This window comes from Arabidopsis lyrata, assembly GCF_000004255.2.
Source record: "Arabidopsis lyrata subsp. lyrata unplaced genomic scaffold ARALYscaffold_6, whole genome shotgun sequence".
Lineage (NCBI taxonomy): Eukaryota > Viridiplantae > Streptophyta > Magnoliopsida > Brassicales > Brassicaceae > Arabidopsis > Arabidopsis lyrata.
In genome coordinates, this window is record NW_003302550.1 from 4,578,352 (window position 1) to 4,595,313 (window position 16,962).

General features: G+C 36.5%; 3 protein-coding genes and 1 non-coding gene across 5 annotated transcripts; 1 reads left to right on the top strand and 3 right to left on the bottom strand.

Annotated features, from left to right (window-relative positions):
- Positions 1-2,429: 2,429 nt before the first annotated feature.
- Positions 2,430-7,977, bottom strand: LOC9309583 (protein ANTI-SILENCING 1). 2 transcript variants are annotated; one of them, XM_021023143.1, is made up of 13 exons: positions 7,572-7,977; positions 6,440-6,824; positions 5,752-5,920; positions 4,796-5,643; positions 4,482-4,508; positions 4,008-4,100; positions 3,773-3,851; positions 3,589-3,679; positions 3,359-3,458; positions 3,140-3,256; positions 2,930-3,012; positions 2,727-2,843; positions 2,430-2,613 (listed from the first exon to the last, which is right to left on the bottom strand). In XM_021023143.1, the coding sequence occupies exons 2-11, from the start codon at positions 6,800-6,802 to the stop codon at positions 2,956-2,958; spliced, it is 1,944 nt and encodes a 647-aa protein (XP_020878802.1). In that variant the 5' UTR covers positions 6,803-6,824; positions 7,572-7,977; the 3' UTR covers positions 2,430-2,613; positions 2,727-2,843; positions 2,930-2,955. The 2 variants fall into 2 exon arrangements, with proteins under 2 accessions (XP_020878802.1, XP_020878800.1); XM_021023141.1 differs by having other exon boundaries at positions 2,727-2,847; positions 7,572-7,976.
- A 1,434-nt stretch (positions 7,978-9,411) lies between these two features.
- TRNAF-GAA lies at positions 9,412-9,484 on the bottom strand. The gene has a single exon. It is a non-coding gene; the product is annotated as a tRNA-Phe (tRNA).
- Positions 9,485-9,586: 102 nt separating this feature from the next.
- Positions 9,587-12,011, bottom strand: LOC9309584 (GTP-binding protein At2g22870). The gene is made up of 4 exons (XM_002873470.2): positions 11,371-12,011; positions 10,373-10,442; positions 10,048-10,210; positions 9,587-9,926 (listed from the first exon to the last, which is right to left on the bottom strand). Exons 1-4 carry the CDS (start codon positions 11,873-11,875, stop codon positions 9,708-9,710), a joined length of 957 nt encoding a protein of 318 aa, XP_002873516.1. The 5' UTR covers positions 11,876-12,011; the 3' UTR covers positions 9,587-9,707.
- A 114-nt stretch (positions 12,012-12,125) lies between these two features.
- On the top strand, positions 12,126-16,772 carry LOC9309585 (beta-adaptin-like protein A). The gene is made up of 11 exons (XM_021022327.1): positions 12,126-12,440; positions 12,847-13,363; positions 13,490-13,614; positions 13,723-13,921; positions 14,169-14,397; positions 14,495-14,661; positions 14,766-14,975; positions 15,075-15,185; positions 15,274-15,450; positions 15,561-16,010; positions 16,302-16,772. The coding sequence occupies exons 1-11, from the start codon at positions 12,388-12,390 to the stop codon at positions 16,590-16,592; spliced, it is 2,529 nt and encodes an 842-aa protein (XP_020877986.1). The 5' UTR covers positions 12,126-12,387; the 3' UTR covers positions 16,593-16,772.
- Positions 16,773-16,962: the final 190 nt, after the last annotated feature.

Here is a 16,962-nt window from a genome sequence, read left to right on the forward strand (position 1 = left end):
ATATATATATATATATATATATATATATATATATATATTCTTGCAAATTCTAAAAATTATATCCTCCATATCTTACATGAACTAGTGGGGTCTAGTCCAATCCAGTAGTATCTCAAATTAGGTTAGGATCAACGTTTTGATGTTTTAAGAGAAAAAAAAATCAGGATCATTTCCTTTTTGAACCATATATGATCTACCCTACCAAAAGTCACGCTGGATATATCAAACATTGTATTGTTGCTTTCATTTGGTGGTTAACTGCAATCCGCATAATAGTCTGCAAAAGAGTCTAGCTAAATAATCAGTGGCGGATACAGCAAATAATTTTACCAGGGGCAAAGGTATTAAAGATCATGTTTTATGAAACGATGCAATAGAGTTAACAAAAAAAAACAAATGTATTTTAAGCTCACCTATAAATTGAAAATATTTGTATCCTATTTTGTTAGTAATGGATTCAAACAATTATTTTTCATATAACATACTACACAATCACTTAGAAATAGGCTTATAAATCGATTGCATGATGGTATCTTCACTAGTTTATTATAGAAAACACCTTTTAACACTGGCAATAGCATCTCGAAACAAATAAAATAAGTATATGGATTAGAGAATTTACATCTGAGGATGGCAGACGCAATATCAAAGTTTGACTAGGTTGCAGCATATTAGGTTGATACATCAATATTACAAAAGAGGGGGCTTTCGTGAAAACAGATTATTTTTCCTATTTTTAATTAAGAAAGACAAGTCTTCTAAATCATTAATAATATTCGGTTAATTCTTTAAAAGTATGTTTATATGGATTTTATACAAAAGAAGAAAAATTAATTGGGCTTTTAGTTTGTGCATTTTCAGTTTGTAATACTATAATTTATTTTTTTAAATGTGTTTCAACAAATTTAAAATTTAGGGGACAATAAATAATTTATTAACAGGGGCATAATTAAAAACCCATATAAAATTACACTAATCTTGAAAAATTTGAGGGTGGCAGCTGCCCCTCCCATCAATAACCAGTACTATCTCAATCTATGGAAAGGCCTTTCGTTATACCAAAATAAACTTAAACTCTCTTACTAAAAAAAAATATAAAAATTATACTCTTTTTCTTTATTAAATTTTTTGAAAATAACTTTGGATTCATGATGTCTATATTGTCATGGGATAGATACGAACCTGAACATAACTTTTATTAAATCAATCTTCTTACAATATAATCATTTACGAAATTTGCTGCCAATCAATTTCATAGCTCAGTAAAAAAATACACTTATTGGAGTCGAAAAGAATAGAATGTACCACATAACATTATAAAGAAATTGATGTTAAAAAAAAAACATTATAAAGAAAATAACAAAAAAAAACTTTAGAAAGTGATAAAATGATATGATAAAAAATAGTATTGCAAAAAAAGAATAATAAAAATCGTAACACGTTGACGGTATGGTCTGCAACTGCAAGGAAACGGTCACTTCACTAATTTGCAAGTAATTAACACAAAAAAACACTATAAAGTGATTAAAAAATACTAGTAATGTTAAAAAAAGAAAAAAGAAGAAGAAAAGAACAAAAAATCTGTAACACGTTGACGGTCCTCTTCTGGTCTGCAAGGAAACGGTCACATTAAGCGGATGGGTTTAAGAGCTAAGAAGACCTAAGCTTTTTTAGTCATCATCCTATTGACCGCAATGATCTTTGTCTGCGTGGAAGTCTCTCTATTCGCCACGTGGACACGAGTCACCGTGACCTGACCAGTGAACCATAGTTAAACCCATCTTTACTTTTTTTCTCACTTATTTGTCGTTTTCTGCTGACTCAGATTTTCACTTTTCTATTATTTCATGATGACACGTGTAATGTCCGTTTCTCCCTCAATACGGTGCGTTTTGGTCACACAAGCTCTTTTTTTTTTTTATATATAATTAAATCTGTATAATTCCTTTTGCTGTATTTTATTAAAATAAATATAAGTAATACGGAGTATTTTTAAACAGTTGACCAGGCGAGATTTTTCAGAAGATTTGGTGCATATTATTAGTGTGTAGGTGTGTCTGATAATTCCTAATTACTTTATCATATATACCCTTTTTATTTTTGGATCAATTATAATTAAGGCTGATTATTAGTAGTGATTACACCATTCTGGTTGCTAAAAATATTGGAAGCAGGAGAAGGAGATTGTCGTGGAGAATGTACCTTCATATGATGTGTTGTCGGTGATTACCTTTTTCACCACATAAGTATCAACCAGAGGCTTTCTAGCCTAGTACTATTAAAATTGGATTATAAACTAAATTAACTAATTAGTGAAATGAAGTAATTTTATTTTATTCGTTGGCGTGGCCCACTAAGGGAGCTAGTAAGACCCACATTCAAGTGGATATGGAAGGAGTTGAAACTCTTTTTCAGATGTCAATAGACGGTAGGCTAAAAGGTGCGTCATAAAGAACTTTGTTTAAAAACCCTGGATTCTACAACTACAAGTGAACCTTTCCTGATCAACACACAAGTTTAGCACTTCACTAGTGAAACTGACCCTTACAAAAAATATTTAACTACAAAAGGGTCGTCCGATTTGAGACCAGAAGCCGCATCAGTATGTTCCTCCTAAACACAAGCAAAAAACAAAGAGCACAAGTGATCTTATTCATCTTTACTTGCATATTTTTTTTTTTGAATAACATCAAGAAAACAAAATCATAAAGAAACCAGGCGTTTACCGAGTCAAAGTTGGTGGATTTGATGGCATGAAAATATTTCTACGATACCAAAATTCTCGAGTCACTGTCTTTAGAGGCCAAAAGAGAGCTTGTGCTAATCTACAGTTGGTGATTTTTCTGTCTGAAGCAAAGAAAGTAAGTGATCATTTGGTTCTTTTAGATGATAGACATGTTCCTCGAGGGGAATAAGAGCTAATACTTACACGAGAAAGACAAGATGATTCTGAAACTAAGGAAGTTTCGGCTTGAAGTTAATCCGCAGCAACTTCATCTCCTCCAATTGCCGCTACAAGGGTTTAAAGATTCAGTTATTCTAAAGGATTTGAAGCACACTTTTTTCCTCATTTTTCCAAACAGAAACTCATGTTTTCAGTAAAAAATAGTGGCAATAATCGTCTAGACAATCTAATTACCTTAGACACACTTTCAGACGCCTGCTCGTGTCTGGCTTGGTGCAAACACCATTCCATGGCCATGTCAAATTCAAGGTTGTTCGGCTGAGAACAATGTGATGTAGCCACAGCATCTCTCTGGAAAAACATATAAAGACCAAAGAGCAAGAAGATTAGTAAAGGAACAATGCATTTTTACTTGTGTGCACTGTGCAAGGGCAATGGAAATGAAAACAATACCATCTCTCGTCGCGTTTGAGTTTTGTGTAGTTTGATATGGCCTGAGAATGATGACGGCTTCCCTGGTGGAGTAATCTTAGCGAAAGAAGCAACAAGGGGCCTGTTGAGCAAAAAAGGCACAGCACAGATTTCTGAGATGAAAATATGCCAAAAAAATGGCACAGTACAGATCTTTGCAATTTATCATAGGAAGCTTAGAAAAAAAAAAGAATATGTCATGCGAGGTTTACCTCCCACTTGATAGCAACAAGCATCCCTCATCTAGTCTTCTAATCACCCTTTCAGCAACTTCTCTTGTTTTGAAAATGACCAAAGCTTCACCTGTATACCAAACAATATGAGATGCTCCTCATTCCATTTATAGTATGTGAGAACCATAAATTTAGAAGCCCAGTGAGTAAAATGGTAGCTTACCAACATGAGGAATAGTGACTGATGTACGCTCTATCATCCTCGCTTCGCATTGCTCGTTCAAAGCAGAATAGACTATATCCTGAAATACAATTCATAAATTTCTTAGGTTACATACAAGGAGGAAAGAAGGGAGGTTTCCATTAAGTAAATCAGGAAACAACTGCATTACATAAGGTTACATTGAGTAAGCATATACAAAATACATTTTAAGAGACTCCTAAATAAACTGTAATACCTCCACTTCATCAGATGTATAAGTAGGATCCAAGTTTTGAAGAAGTACCACAGTCCCTTTTTTTTCTGCTTCCCTCATACTTTCTTCCCAAGGCTGGACATAATTCAAACAAATTAAAAAGTCAGTCCAGAGGTGAACCCAAGAAGTAATTTCTGATACGACGTACAGAATCTGATAACCATCCAGACTAGCTAAAAGAGTCCACAATGGCCAGCCAAACAAAAAACAGGTGCGGATAGAAAATAAACAATTTGAGTGCAGATTTCAAAGTAAACAACTGAATCTCTCGAATATAGAAATGATCAAGAAAATATACTACTTTCTGATTAGCATATGAACGAGTCGTTAACAATATTAACAGGTCACTCTACTAACATCATAGAACAAGCATGTCAAACACGAACCTGGAGGCAACCAAAAACGACATTTACATAACTGGGGTGCAAAAAAAAAAAGTAAGGGAAAGATACTTACAAGACTCCGGAACCATTTACTTTTTCCCTGAAATAAATAAGGAATCAAAAATCTGTTAGATGAGCCTCAATGTTAACAAGCACTGTGGTAACATAATAAGATGAGAAGAATGACAGAACATCACTACAACTCTACAACATACAGTGTGAAGGACTGTAAAACAAAACTTCTCCTTTTAGAATTGTGTTCTTGCAAAACCACATCCTTGCATCTATAGATTTTACAACACGCTCTGAAATCTCATGAAACAGCCAGTTCCAAACCAACGTAAACTAAATCATGTCGGAGGAAACGTATAGTAAGTATAAACTTACAGCATCCGGCCTTCGGCACACTTCAGTTACTTGATAGTTTCTTTCATTATCATCTGCCAACATCTTGTCTTCAGCATGACCAAAGCTGGGCTTCTTGGATAAACCTTTTTCAGTTACAGTTTTTGTAGTTTTTCCTTCAGATACTGACACTCCCAGATCCCGCTTCTTAACAAAGCTGCGCTTCTCGGGAGGGACTTCCTCTATAGTCACTTTGTCTCTAGGTCTCTTGAAAGATCCTGTATCCTTTTTACCATCAGAGGTAATGTTCTGCAAAAGGGTTGTATTCCGTCCATCTGGTATTGTAACAGAACCATCTCGTTTCTGTTTCTTCAGAGGCCTGTCATCCAATCCACTCAACTCTTTACCATATCTTTCTTCAGCGGGCATAGATTTTTGTTTAGTCAACTGTTTTTTAACATCATTTACTTGAGCTTTCCTGGAAATGGAATGAATTATCCTGGAGCCAGAAGCTTCAAAAGAGTTACTATATCTTTCTTCTGCAGGCATAGATTTTTGTTTAGTTAACTGTTTTTTAACTTCACTTTCTTGAGCTTTGCCATCAAAATGATTTCCCCTAGAGCCAGAATCCTTGTTGGACCTTTCTTCTGCAACTGTAGCTTTTTTTGTAGCCAGTTGATAGTGACCTTTTTCTTTCTCTTGAATACAACCATTACTGCTTTTTTTACAGTCAGAAGATTCAAAATGGTTGTCTTCAATTTTCCTACCTGAACCACTAGCTAAAGGACCATTTGGTTTCAAACTATCTGAATTCCCATTTACGTCTGCTTCAATATTCTGCACCGCAGTTGCTTCTTTCTCAGAGCACGCTCTGTTAAAGATAAATTTAACTGCAAAAATTAGAGTGAAAAGAGATATGATGTAAATAAAGAATCAAGATAGCTACTGATCACATAGTAGAATGTTGAAGCTATCAACTGAGATGAAACATATTGTACCATCAACTCCAGCAATTTTATCATCAATCGTATCCACAACTTTGCAACTCTTAACATCAAATGATCGGCGAAACACGAAGTCTGCTGAGTTGATTTTTTCATCCGAGGGTTGTGGATTTCTTTTGTCCTTTGAAATGCATAGAACAGAGCATTTTCCACCGATTGCTTCCTATTGGAATAATGTTATATCAGTATTTAAGCAGGTGTAATTTACTAACTAATCCCTGCACCAGCTATAAGCACAATGGCACATAAAGTTCAAACGAATATTTCAACCAAAAAGTGATGCAAAGGTAAATCTATAGAGACACATGTTTGATTCACCATCGAAAGACGCTTGCAACAATAACAGAAACCAACAAAAGAAATTGATAAACATATTTCTGTTAGGGGATCTTCAGAAGGGAGAGCGGCCAAATATACCATAGCTTTTTGTCTTGGGATGAGATCTGTGTAAGGGTTACAAAAGAGGACAAAAAAGCTACTTGGAGCACATATGTTGGTGAACAGAGAACAAGTTATCCTACCGCAAAGAATATAATATTCAACAAAACAAAAGTGGATGGACAATATAATTCAGTACGCAGCATAATATGAGATACATATCAATAAAAAACGCCAAGACATGCTCAACAAGTAATAAGGAGAATGAAAATTCAACATAGTATGCAGAAGAATAATTAGTTACCAATTGGTTGATATTAGCGAGGCCAAGACCTTCACCCGATGCTAAAAACAGTTCATTGGCAAGTACATCTGGGACTCCTTCAAGATATGGCGCAATCTCAGAAGGTTTAAAGAACCAGAGAAGCTTGACTTTCCTTGGGATATGCTTATTAGCGTGTTCCCAAATTTTTATGATCATGCCAATGAAGGGTTCAGTAGAGTCTGGTTCACTGGCATCGCCAACTAAGACACAGTCATAAAGATGGTACTCATCGCCATCATAGATGAAAGATTCATAGAATTGGACATCTTTCTTTTTCCCACCAACACATTTCTTTTTACCCCACTTAAATTCTAAGCCTTCAGATGTAACTGATTCTTCCATTCTCTAGAAAGCAGTTTTCTACCTAAGAAAAACAGCAGAATAGTGCACCCAAATCAGAAGTGCACAAGGAAATGATTAGAAGACTAAACCTATATCCGCAGTGGTTCATTTAAATTGATGCAGTTCCTGATAGAGTAAAATAGTTGCATTGATAAAACGATAGGAATACAAGAATCCACAATCAATTCTTGTATACTAAAACCAAAAGACACATAAAAGGAAAACACCATCACAAGATAAGATCAAATCAATCAGTCCCATGAATCTCTCCTAGCATAAATCAATTATCCACCACATACCCCAAATCACTCCTGAAACTCTATCAAATCCACTGTTAAAGAAGGCAACACATTAATCTTTCAATTGAAATCATTAGCATTGTGCATAAAACCAAAAACCATCTCTGATAACCAAACCATAAGAAACTTATAAAGTATTCAGTACTCAAACTAATGTTTAGTATTGACAAGGCTCTCTAAAAAGCATGCAAGTCCAGAAAAAAAAAAAAAAAAATCAAAAGCAGCAAATCAGTTGATCCACGAAAGAAACTCAATGAACAAAGAACACTAAATAGAATAGTAGATAATCGAGTTCAAGTCAACAAAAAGCCGATTAAGAAAATCATAAGATCAACCAAACTACGCAATTGCAAAAAAAGTGATAATATCATTCACGCAATGTAGGTTGAGATAAAGCTTTTGTGTTCGTGAAAAAACAACGATTAATAACTGGGAAACAAAGAAGACGAAGTCCTTTCAACTTTTGTTACCTTCACTGAAGAAATCAGTTTACAGTTTCCGAAGCCACCGAACAGAAAAATCGAACCCTAGCGAAATCAGAGAAACGCGAGTTCGATTAGGTCAAGATGAACAGAAATTAACGAAGCCCAGGTTTATCGCAGAGGGAGAAAAAAACCCTAATTCCTCGTTTCACCAGTTACTACTACACTAGTTCTTCCCCTCTCTCTCTCTCTCTATCTCTCTCCCCACTTTATCTCTCGCTCAAGTTCATCATAAACAAATTCAAATCAAAATCTCTATGGAGCAATTCAATTTTGGTCGAAGATTGTTCTTGTTGTTGCAGTTTCCAGAGAGAACGGTAAGTTCATGAAAGCTTTTCTCCTCCCATTCCCTTTCTCTGAGATTTTCTCTGTTACTTAAAAACTTTTTAAAATGAGTTGCACAAGAGAAACAAAAAATAATAATGATTAGGTCTAAAAAAATACATTTTAAATTTTAAATTGAATAATGCACAAAAGAAATCTATAATTTTGGAGAAAATATAATTGACCAGAGATTTTTACCCCCAAATACATACTACAATTTCTTTATTTTATTTTTTCTAAATAATAATTTTCCAATTTTTGACACATTTGTGAGATACGGTTTGATCATACTAACCGTTAATGTATAAATAGACCAAAAACAAGATCATGGAAATTTAATCATATCTTCTTACTCGAATTTGAGAGCTAATTAAGTCATAATTTGTTTAGAATTATCCCTGATAAATTACAAATGCTAAATGCCTAAATCCCTATGACTTAAAATTCAATTTTTTTCTCTAGACTCTAGTTGTTTTGATATGACTTAAAATTCAAATCATGGAGTTGAGAAATCTCTTGTTCTTCTAATGACTCGTGTGCAGGCCAGCGTTTGGGGTGCTCAAGAGGAGCAAATGTTCAGGACCCAATTTTTTTTGGATAAATTTAAGGATCCAAATTCTTTTTTTTTAGTATAAAAATATAATTTTTTAAACTTTAAGATATTTTTAACATGAAAAAATCTCAAATATTTTATTTAGTATGAAAAAGACTAATTTTAAAGATTTTTTTAACATAGAAAAAGTCCAATTTATTTTTTTGTATGAAAAAAACTAAATTTTAAGATTTATACAAAGACTCCAAATTAATTGAGCCGGCATGCTCGTGTGAATGGTCACACGTTCTTGAAAGATGGTATCTTTAACAAAGCCATGGACAAGCTTCATGAGATTTTAACATCAGCGAATAGTTCATGCATTTGCTATTTACTGACAAAACATATTTTATAAGAATTCATTACCTTTTATATAGTGTCATCTTTTCCCTTTTGTTCACTGGTAGTTTCGTTAGTAACACATCATTTTCAAACAAACAAATGATAATAGTCACTTTTTTTTTTTAAATGATAATAGTCTATTAACCTTATATTGTTTCACATTTTACAGAGATGCATCAATTGATTGTCCCAGTTCACCAATGCATATTAGTCACAGTGTTTTTTTTGGTTAAAGATATTAATCACAGTTTCTTATTGTTGAATGTGTTTTATTAATTTATTATTTCGGGACAACCATTAGGCAACGAAGTTAAGAAGGTCAATGTCAAGAAGATAAAATATTAACTTTTTCACTTTTCAGTTTTCAGATAAAGGGATACAGAATAATACAGTATTTGTCTTCATTAACGTCTGAACTTAAAAAAGTGTATTATAAGAGTTGGGCTTACGTGTTCTAAAGAAAAGAAAAAAAAAGAGTTGGGTACAAGGGAGATACTGGGCTGCTTCGTCTCTTGTTGTAAAACGAAAACGGCGTCGTTTTATGTCGTTTCCCTTTCTCAGAACTAAAAATGCGGTGAGCGTGGATCGAACACGCGACCTTCAGATCTTCAGTCTGACGCTCTCCCAACTGAGCTATCCCCGCTAGATGCTTATTTAATCTGTATTTGTTTTTATAACACGAATATCCGGGGATAATTTTGTTGATTTTATACGACTCAATTAGAGGCCGAAAAATACACGAAAATACAAAAACAAATCTCAGCGTTGCATTAATCAAAAACAGTGCCCAAATAATTCGTACACTAACTGTTATATAAGTCTCCTCATAAAATATAATATAATATGGAGAAGTGTGGTTTGGGTTCTTAGTGTTTGAGCCAGTAGTTTCTTAGCTGAGCCATATGCAACAATATCTCGTCCCGACCTTGATTCGTCACACTGCTGGTCATAATCCATGGTGGTGTTGTCTCAAAGAACCCTTGGATCAAGTCTTGGAACTCCTTTATGTTCTCCTCCGGTTTCTTCCCTCCATTTTTCTTCTTCTTTCTCTTGTCGCATTTTGTGAATATCAAAGTCATTGGAACCTGAGATACAGATAACAACAATTCAATTCCACAGAGACATGACATAATTAGTGAAAGTCTTGATCATGATTAGCAATTAATGGGTTTATGTGGGGTTTTTAAGGTTTAGGTCCTTTTATACCTGGTTTTGACCAAGCCAGCTTGCGTACTCGAGATCGATTTGCTTTACAGGAATGCTGGCATCAACTAGTAAAAACACCGAGACCAATGTTGATCGATTTAGGAAATAGTCTTTGGTGAATTTGTTCCAGTCTTGCTTTAGTTCATGCGGTGCTGATGCATACCTGGATATATAAAATGCATCAACTTTCATTTTCTAAACTGAAAGTCTCCAAAATTCCCTGGGACAGAAACTATAATTGTATCCAACAAAAACAAAACAGAGACAGGCCAGAGCAGTTTTAAGGGGCTATGGCATGGGAAAAAAAAATATCACTTAAACTTACCCGTAACCAGGCAAATCTACCAAGTACCACTTATCGTTGATCCGGAAATGATTAATGCATTGCGTTTTTCCTACATGAAGAATAAATTACCAGAAGTTATAATCAACCTACATGTAGCATAAGTACAAGCACGGCATGGATGCCTATCAGTTTCCACTTCTAAGATCGCGTGTAACAACCTTTCTAAGTAGTTCACTGTGGAAGGAATACTCGTGAATGATATGTTCTAGAAAATTTCAAGCTTATGGAATATCCAATAGTCTCAATAGCGAGCCAGCTAATAATTTCAACTCCAGATTTTACCTATTACCATCTACATTTTTTTGTTTCCTTTACTCAATGTGCATAAGCAAACCAGATTTTATATGTCTCCACACTATAGAGATAGTTTCATCTTATAAACAACATCCAAATCCCATTTTTCTGAAATTATTATAGCCTGGTCTAGCAAAACACATTACTCAAAAATTCCACCCAGTGATTCCATATTTTTGTTCGTATTCTCTAGAAGAATATCCCATCTTCACAAATCACAAGTACTAGGAACCAACACATGCCGATGTTCCAAAGCAAATCTGTTCAATCTAACCAAGTGGAGTAATCTATAGGTTTGGTCCTGGAGTAATCTATTGGTTTGGTCCTATTCAATATTGATTGAGACTAGAGACTGATTCACACTCGATGCCTCACTTGGCCACTACAGAATTCAAATACTGGCTTTACCAACACTCTCCAATCTCCTCATGAACATTAAAAAACTACATCACTCTGTCTCAAAAATATGATCTCTTCAATCGCTGAATCAATTCAGTTTCACATGACATTTCAACCGGAATAAGCCAAGTTGTTCTCTTAATATATCTAGTTAACCACTTAACCAGTGCGCTTCGGGTCCCAAAAATGGGAACATTCTATCCATAGTTCTAACTACATTCAAAACCATGTAGGAATCACACACAACCTAAATGATAACCACGACAAAGCAAAACTCAGCTTACCAGGTTTCTTAGAAGTCAAGGCAAGGCGTTTCCTCCTCACCAACGAATTGAGAAGCGAGGATTTCCCAACATTGGATCTCCCGACAAGCGCAAACTCCGGCAACCCATCGGCCGGACAATCCTCCGTCTTGACGCTACTCTTCACGTAGTCAGCCTGAACCACCTGTGCGTCCCTCGCGTACTTGCTCAGCACTATATTCGAACCCTTCAGTATCCTTGCCGTTAGACTCGTCGAGTCTTCACCGGAGATATCCGTCTCCGGTGGAATAAAAAGCTTGTCGAGCGAAATCTCGACAGGAGCATCATCCAGATCAGAGGAATCCGAGACCGATAGTGGTATGGGTTCAACAGTGGCGAGATTCGATTTAGACGTGAATGAGAAAAGGGTTCGAGCTACTTCAACCGACGGCTTAGGGTTTAAGAAATTGAAATGCGAAGAAGAGAGAGCGAAAGAAGGTTTCGCCAGGATTGAGAGATGAAATCTTGGAAGCTGCGCTAAAATCATATCTGCTCGATTTTCTTCTCAGTATAATCTTATGAGCTTCTTTGTTTCTCTTTAGATTCTGTGAGCAGCCATGGATGTAGGAGAGAGCTTACGGATGCTGGTGGAGTGAGAAAATCCGACGGAGGTCGGGGAAATAATATCCGCAGCAAAACGCAGCGTTTTGATGGTGGTAATCTGGACGAGAACTTTCCTTATATTACAATTTGCCCGCTCTATTTCAACGATTGTATCAATTCGCCACTATCTTTTAATTAAAGAATAAAGGGGTAAATTAGAAAGAAAACAAAAGTGTAAGGAGTATATAGCAAAATCGGGTCGTTGGCATCTTCTTCCACCTCTCCAAGCACGGACGAGACTTAGACCAGTGAACCAAAATCTCTCTCAATTTTATCACCCCGTGCTTCTGATCTCGGTGGGATTCTTTCCGATCGGTAACATCTCGCCGTTCATACTCCGGTGGATCTCACCACAGCGTAATAATTTATCGTATCTGAATCGCAATCTTATTAGCCATGGCTCCTCCGGCCGCTTCGCAGCGTTATCCGTCACCGTCCCAACCTTCAGGGTAACTCATGCTCTACATATCTGCTTCTCTATCGATCAATAGCACTGAATTCACCTTGTTTCCTTACATTTTTAAGATAATTAGCTGCGATCAATTTTATGATTCGATCATCTCTTTTCATGCGTGGTCCGCCAGCTCATTAGTTCTCGAATTTTATGATCTGTATGGTTCGTATACTAAGTCCAGAAATTCATGAGCTCTCATGTAGCAGATCTAGTTTTAGGGCCTAGTTTTGCCAGTCTGAGCTAACTTATGTGAAAAAGTTAATGTAGAATCAGAAGAAGCCATTAGTTTGAATTTTCTCCACTTAGATTCTGATTCCTAAATGCAGTGAGTATGTTCGATAATCTGATCTCTATTTGGTCGGATGAGGCATGAATTGAAAAGAGAAATTGTTATTTATCAGGAAAAGCGAAGTGTCAGATCTGAAAACCCAGCTTCGCCAACTAGCTGGGAGTAGAGCTCCAGGAGTTGATGATTCCAAACGTGACCTCTACAAGAAAGTAATATCGTACATGACTATTGGTATTGACGTCTCATCTGTATTTGGAGAAATGGTCATGTGCTCTGCAACATCTGACATTGTCCTGAAGAAGATGTGTTATCTTTATGTTGGAAACTATGCAAAAGGAAACCCTGATCTTTCTCTTTTGACGATTAATTTTCTGCAAAGGGATTGCAAAGATGAGGACCCTATGATCCGTGGGCTTGCTCTGAGGAGCTTGTGTTCTTTACGAGTGCCAAACCTTGTGGAGTATCTGGTTGGTCCCTTGGGGAGTGGGCTCAAGGACAATAACAGCTATGTGAGAACGATCGCTGTTACTGGAGTACTAAAGCTTTATCACATCTCAGCCTCAACATGCATTGATGCCGATTTTCCTGCAACGTTGAAAAGTTTGATGCTTCATGATTCAGATGCTCAGGTTAATTTTGTTTTGTATTTAGGATGTTTGGTTGAATGCAGTTGGACATGACTCTCACTAGCATAATCACTTTTTTTTTTGTATAATTTGTGCCTTTTTAATATAAATTATAAATTATATTGTCAGGTAGTTGCCAATTGCCTGTCTGCACTTCAAGAAATTTGGAGTTTAGAAGCAAGCCACTCTGAGGAAGCATGCCGGGAAAAGGAATCCTTGCTTAGCAAGCCAGTTATATATTATTTCTTGAATCGGTATGTACTTAAGCACGCCTCCTTCAACTGTCTATCAGTATACCTTGTTGTTGTAGTGGTATCTTAGAAGGGAGAAGCAAATTTTACCATTGTGGTATTTCATTGCAGGATCAAGGAATTCAATGAATGGGCACAATGTCTTATACTTGAGTTGGCAGTAAAATATGTGCCGTCAGATAGTAATGATATTTTTGACATTATGAATCTGTTGGAAGACAGACTTCAGCATGCCAATGGAGCTGTTGTCTTGGCAACAGTCAAAGTGTTTTTACAGTTAACACTCTCCATGACAGATGTTCATCAACAGGTTCGAAGTCCACCTCTTTTATCTTTAATCATCGAAATTATTTCTGATGAAATTAGTTATGTGCGGAATTTCATGATAATAAATTTGTAAAAATAGTCTCTGCATTGTTCACATAGTGAAGCATTATATTACTTTTGGTATCATAGTCTGGAAGCTTGAAAATCAGATCTTAACAATCAGAGTCATCACTGATTTGTTATCGTTTAAGATGATCACTGTCTAACTAATGCCAAATGATCTTGAATAGGTATATGAACGTATTAAATCCCCACTTCTAACTCTCGTCAGTTCTGGAAGTCCAGAGCAATCGTATGCAATCCTGAGCCACCTTCATCTTTTGGTTGTTCGTGCGCCATTCATCTTTGCCGCAGACTATAAGCATTTCTACTGCCAGTACAATGAACCATCATATGTCAAAAAGTTGAAGCTTGAGATGTTGACTGCTGTTGCAAATGAGAGCAACACTTACGAAATTGGTAATGATTTCAAATTATGTCAATATGGAATCTGGAGCGAGAAAACCTTTTTTTTCCGGCTCTTTGATTGGGCTAATTCGTACTGTTTCCTTTTCAGTGACGGAACTGTGTGAGTATGCTGCAAACGTTGATATTGCAATTGCGAGGGAGTCAATTCGGGCAGTTGGGAAGATTGCTTTGCAACAGTATGATGTAAATGCGATTGTTGATAGACTTCTTCAATTCCTGGAGATGGAAAAGGACTATGTGACCGCTGAAACTTTGGTAAACTATCATATGAACTGTTCACGGAGATGATTGGCCATCACATTGATACCTATATTGTTTTACATTTCATAACAAATCCACTTGTGTGTTTCCTCCTCTAGGTTCTTGTGAAGGACCTTCTAAGGAAGTATCCACAATGGAGCCATGATTGCATTTCTGTTGTTGGGGGTATCAGCAGCAAAAATATCCAGGAACCGAAAGCCAAGGCGGCTCTTATATGGATGTTGGGTGAGTATGCTCAGGACATGAGTGATGCTCCTTATGTTTTGGAGAATCTGATAGAAAACTGGGAGGAAGAGCATTCAGCTGAGGTATTTAAGCATCACTTTTCTGTTTTTCCTTGCTACTGAAATTATGGTTTATGCGTTAGAACTCATGAGTCTATGTTCCCAATTTGTGACATTGAGCAGGTTCGGTTACATCTCTTAACTGCAGCAATGAAATGCTTTTTCAAGAGGGCACCTGAGACTCAGAAAGCCCTAGGAATAGCTCTAGCTGCAGGTATTGCTGATTTTCACCAGGTATCGTCCTATCTTCCCTTCCAAATTTCTCTTGTTTTGAAACCATTGGCCTATTGGATCACTAATTCAACATTTACTGTTGGCATAGGATGTTCATGACCGAGCCTTGTTCTACTATCGGGTTCTGCAATACGATGTACACGTGGCAGAACGTGTTGTTAGTCCGCCAAAACAGGCGGTTTCAGTCTTTGCTGACACTCAAAGCAGTGAAATCAAAGACCGTATATTTGATGAGTTTAACAGCCTTTCTGTGATATACCAGAAGGTATTTTTCCTGACTTAACTACCTAAACCAAAGTAGTAGTATGCATTCATTAGCCTATATTACTCAGAGGGGTTCCTTATTTGCTTTCATAATAAAATGACTTTTTGCAGCCATCTTACATGTTCACGGATAAGGAACACCGAGGACCCTTTGAGTTTTCAGACGAACTTGGAAATATTTCCATCTCACCTGAAGCCTCCAGCGACATTGTTCCAGCTCAGCAATTTGAGGCAAATGACAAGGACCTGCTTTTAGGTATTGACGAGAAGGATGACAATAAAGGACTTTCCAATAACAATGGTTCCGCTTACACGGCTCCTTCATTAGAAAGCTCCTCTAATATAAGTTCACAAATGCAAGAGCTTGCAATCTCCGGGCCCGCCACATCCGCAACTACCCCACAATCAAGCTTTGGGTTTGATGATCTATTTGGTTTGGGTTTATCTACAGCTCCTGCTCCAACACCATCATCGCCTCTTTTGAAACTTAACCCAAGAGCTGCTCTAGATCCAGGTGCCTTCCAACAAAAATGGCGCCAATTGCCAATATCATTAACACAGGTTTTTTCCCACAACTTTTACCTTGCGATGCTACTTTTCCAGCTTCCAAGTACATTCTAGCCTTATGAAAGACGATCGTTTAACTGGCTTTTCTTCCTCTTTTGTCAATATGCTTAACTTAGCACGAGCGTTTTTAACATTAATTCATGAACATGTTCCTTGCATTTTTTACACTGTTGGGTGCATATGGAATCGTAATTGTTTCCGTGTTTCTTAATTCATGAAAGATTTCATAAATTCTTGGGGATTTTGTGTGTTGCGAGATTGTAACTTTCTTAGCTTCGTGTACAGGAGTGTTCTGTGAATCCCCAGGGAATCGCGGCCTTAACAGTTCCACAGTCACTTATCAGACACATGCAGAGTCATTCCATTCACTGTATCGCATCGGGCGGTCAATCTCCAAACTTCAAATTCTTCTTTTTCGCTCAAAAGGAATCAGAACCATCGAACTATCTCGCTGAGTGCATCATAAACACTTCATCCGCCAGAGCTCAGATAAAAGTGAAAGCAGACGAGCAGAGTACGTCTCAGGCATTCACAACCGTATTTGAAACAGCCTTGTCCAAATTTGGTCTGCCTTGAAAAGCATTCAATAAAATTAAATCTCCATGTATCAATAGAATTCTGTGGATGGATCTCTACACTTGTTGTAAAATGCGATGATATTTTTTGAGTTCTGTAGTCTCCTAACCTTTGATTTCGTTTATTTGTGTTACAAAGATACTTTTTTGAGATGTTATGAAAATGTACTTTTTATCCTTAGCTTTGGAACTTTCAAATGAAACTATATGAACACAACTTCAATACATGTTCTTTTTGAAATGTAATCTCGGATCATCATAAGGGTCGACTTCTGGATATTGCATGATCAATCTATGAAGTTGTGCAGTTTTTCATGGTCACCAACATAAAATTTTGAATCTGTAGGAAGTAAATGAAATAAAAAGTTTTA

Excerpts from the sequence above, each read along its gene's own strand:
- LOC9309583 (XM_021023143.1), bottom strand. The coding sequence starts at position 6,802 with ATGGAAGAATCAGTTACATCTGAAGGCTTAGAATTTAAGTGGGGTAAA. Across the intron at positions 5,921-6,439 it reads TCGCTAATATCAACCAATTG|GAAGCAATCGGTGGAAAATG; the intron begins GTAACTAATTAT and ends TTATTCCAATAG. Across the intron at positions 3,852-4,007 it reads ATACATCTGATGAAGTGGAG|GATATAGTCTATTCTGCTTT; the intron begins GTATTACAGTTT and ends ATTGTATTTCAG.
- LOC9309584 (XM_002873470.2), bottom strand. The coding sequence starts at position 11,875 with ATGATTTTAGCGCAGCTTCCAAGATTTCATCTCTCAATCCTGGCGAAA. Across the intron at positions 10,211-10,372 it reads GTAGATTTGCCTGGTTACGG|GTATGCATCAGCACCGCATG; the intron begins GTAAGTTTAAGT and ends TTATATATCCAG. Across the intron at positions 9,927-10,047 it reads GCTGGCTTGGTCAAAACCAG|GTTCCAATGACTTTGATATT; the intron begins GTATAAAAGGAC and ends TCTGTATCTCAG.
- LOC9309585 (XM_021022327.1), top strand. The coding sequence starts at position 12,388 with ATGGCTCCTCCGGCCGCTTCGCAGCGTTATCCGTCACCGTCCCAACCT. Across the intron at positions 13,922-14,168 it reads TGACAGATGTTCATCAACAG|GTATATGAACGTATTAAATC; the intron begins GTTCGAAGTCCA and ends GATCTTGAATAG. Across the intron at positions 15,451-15,560 it reads TTTCTGTGATATACCAGAAG|CCATCTTACATGTTCACGGA; the intron begins GTATTTTTCCTG and ends GACTTTTTGCAG.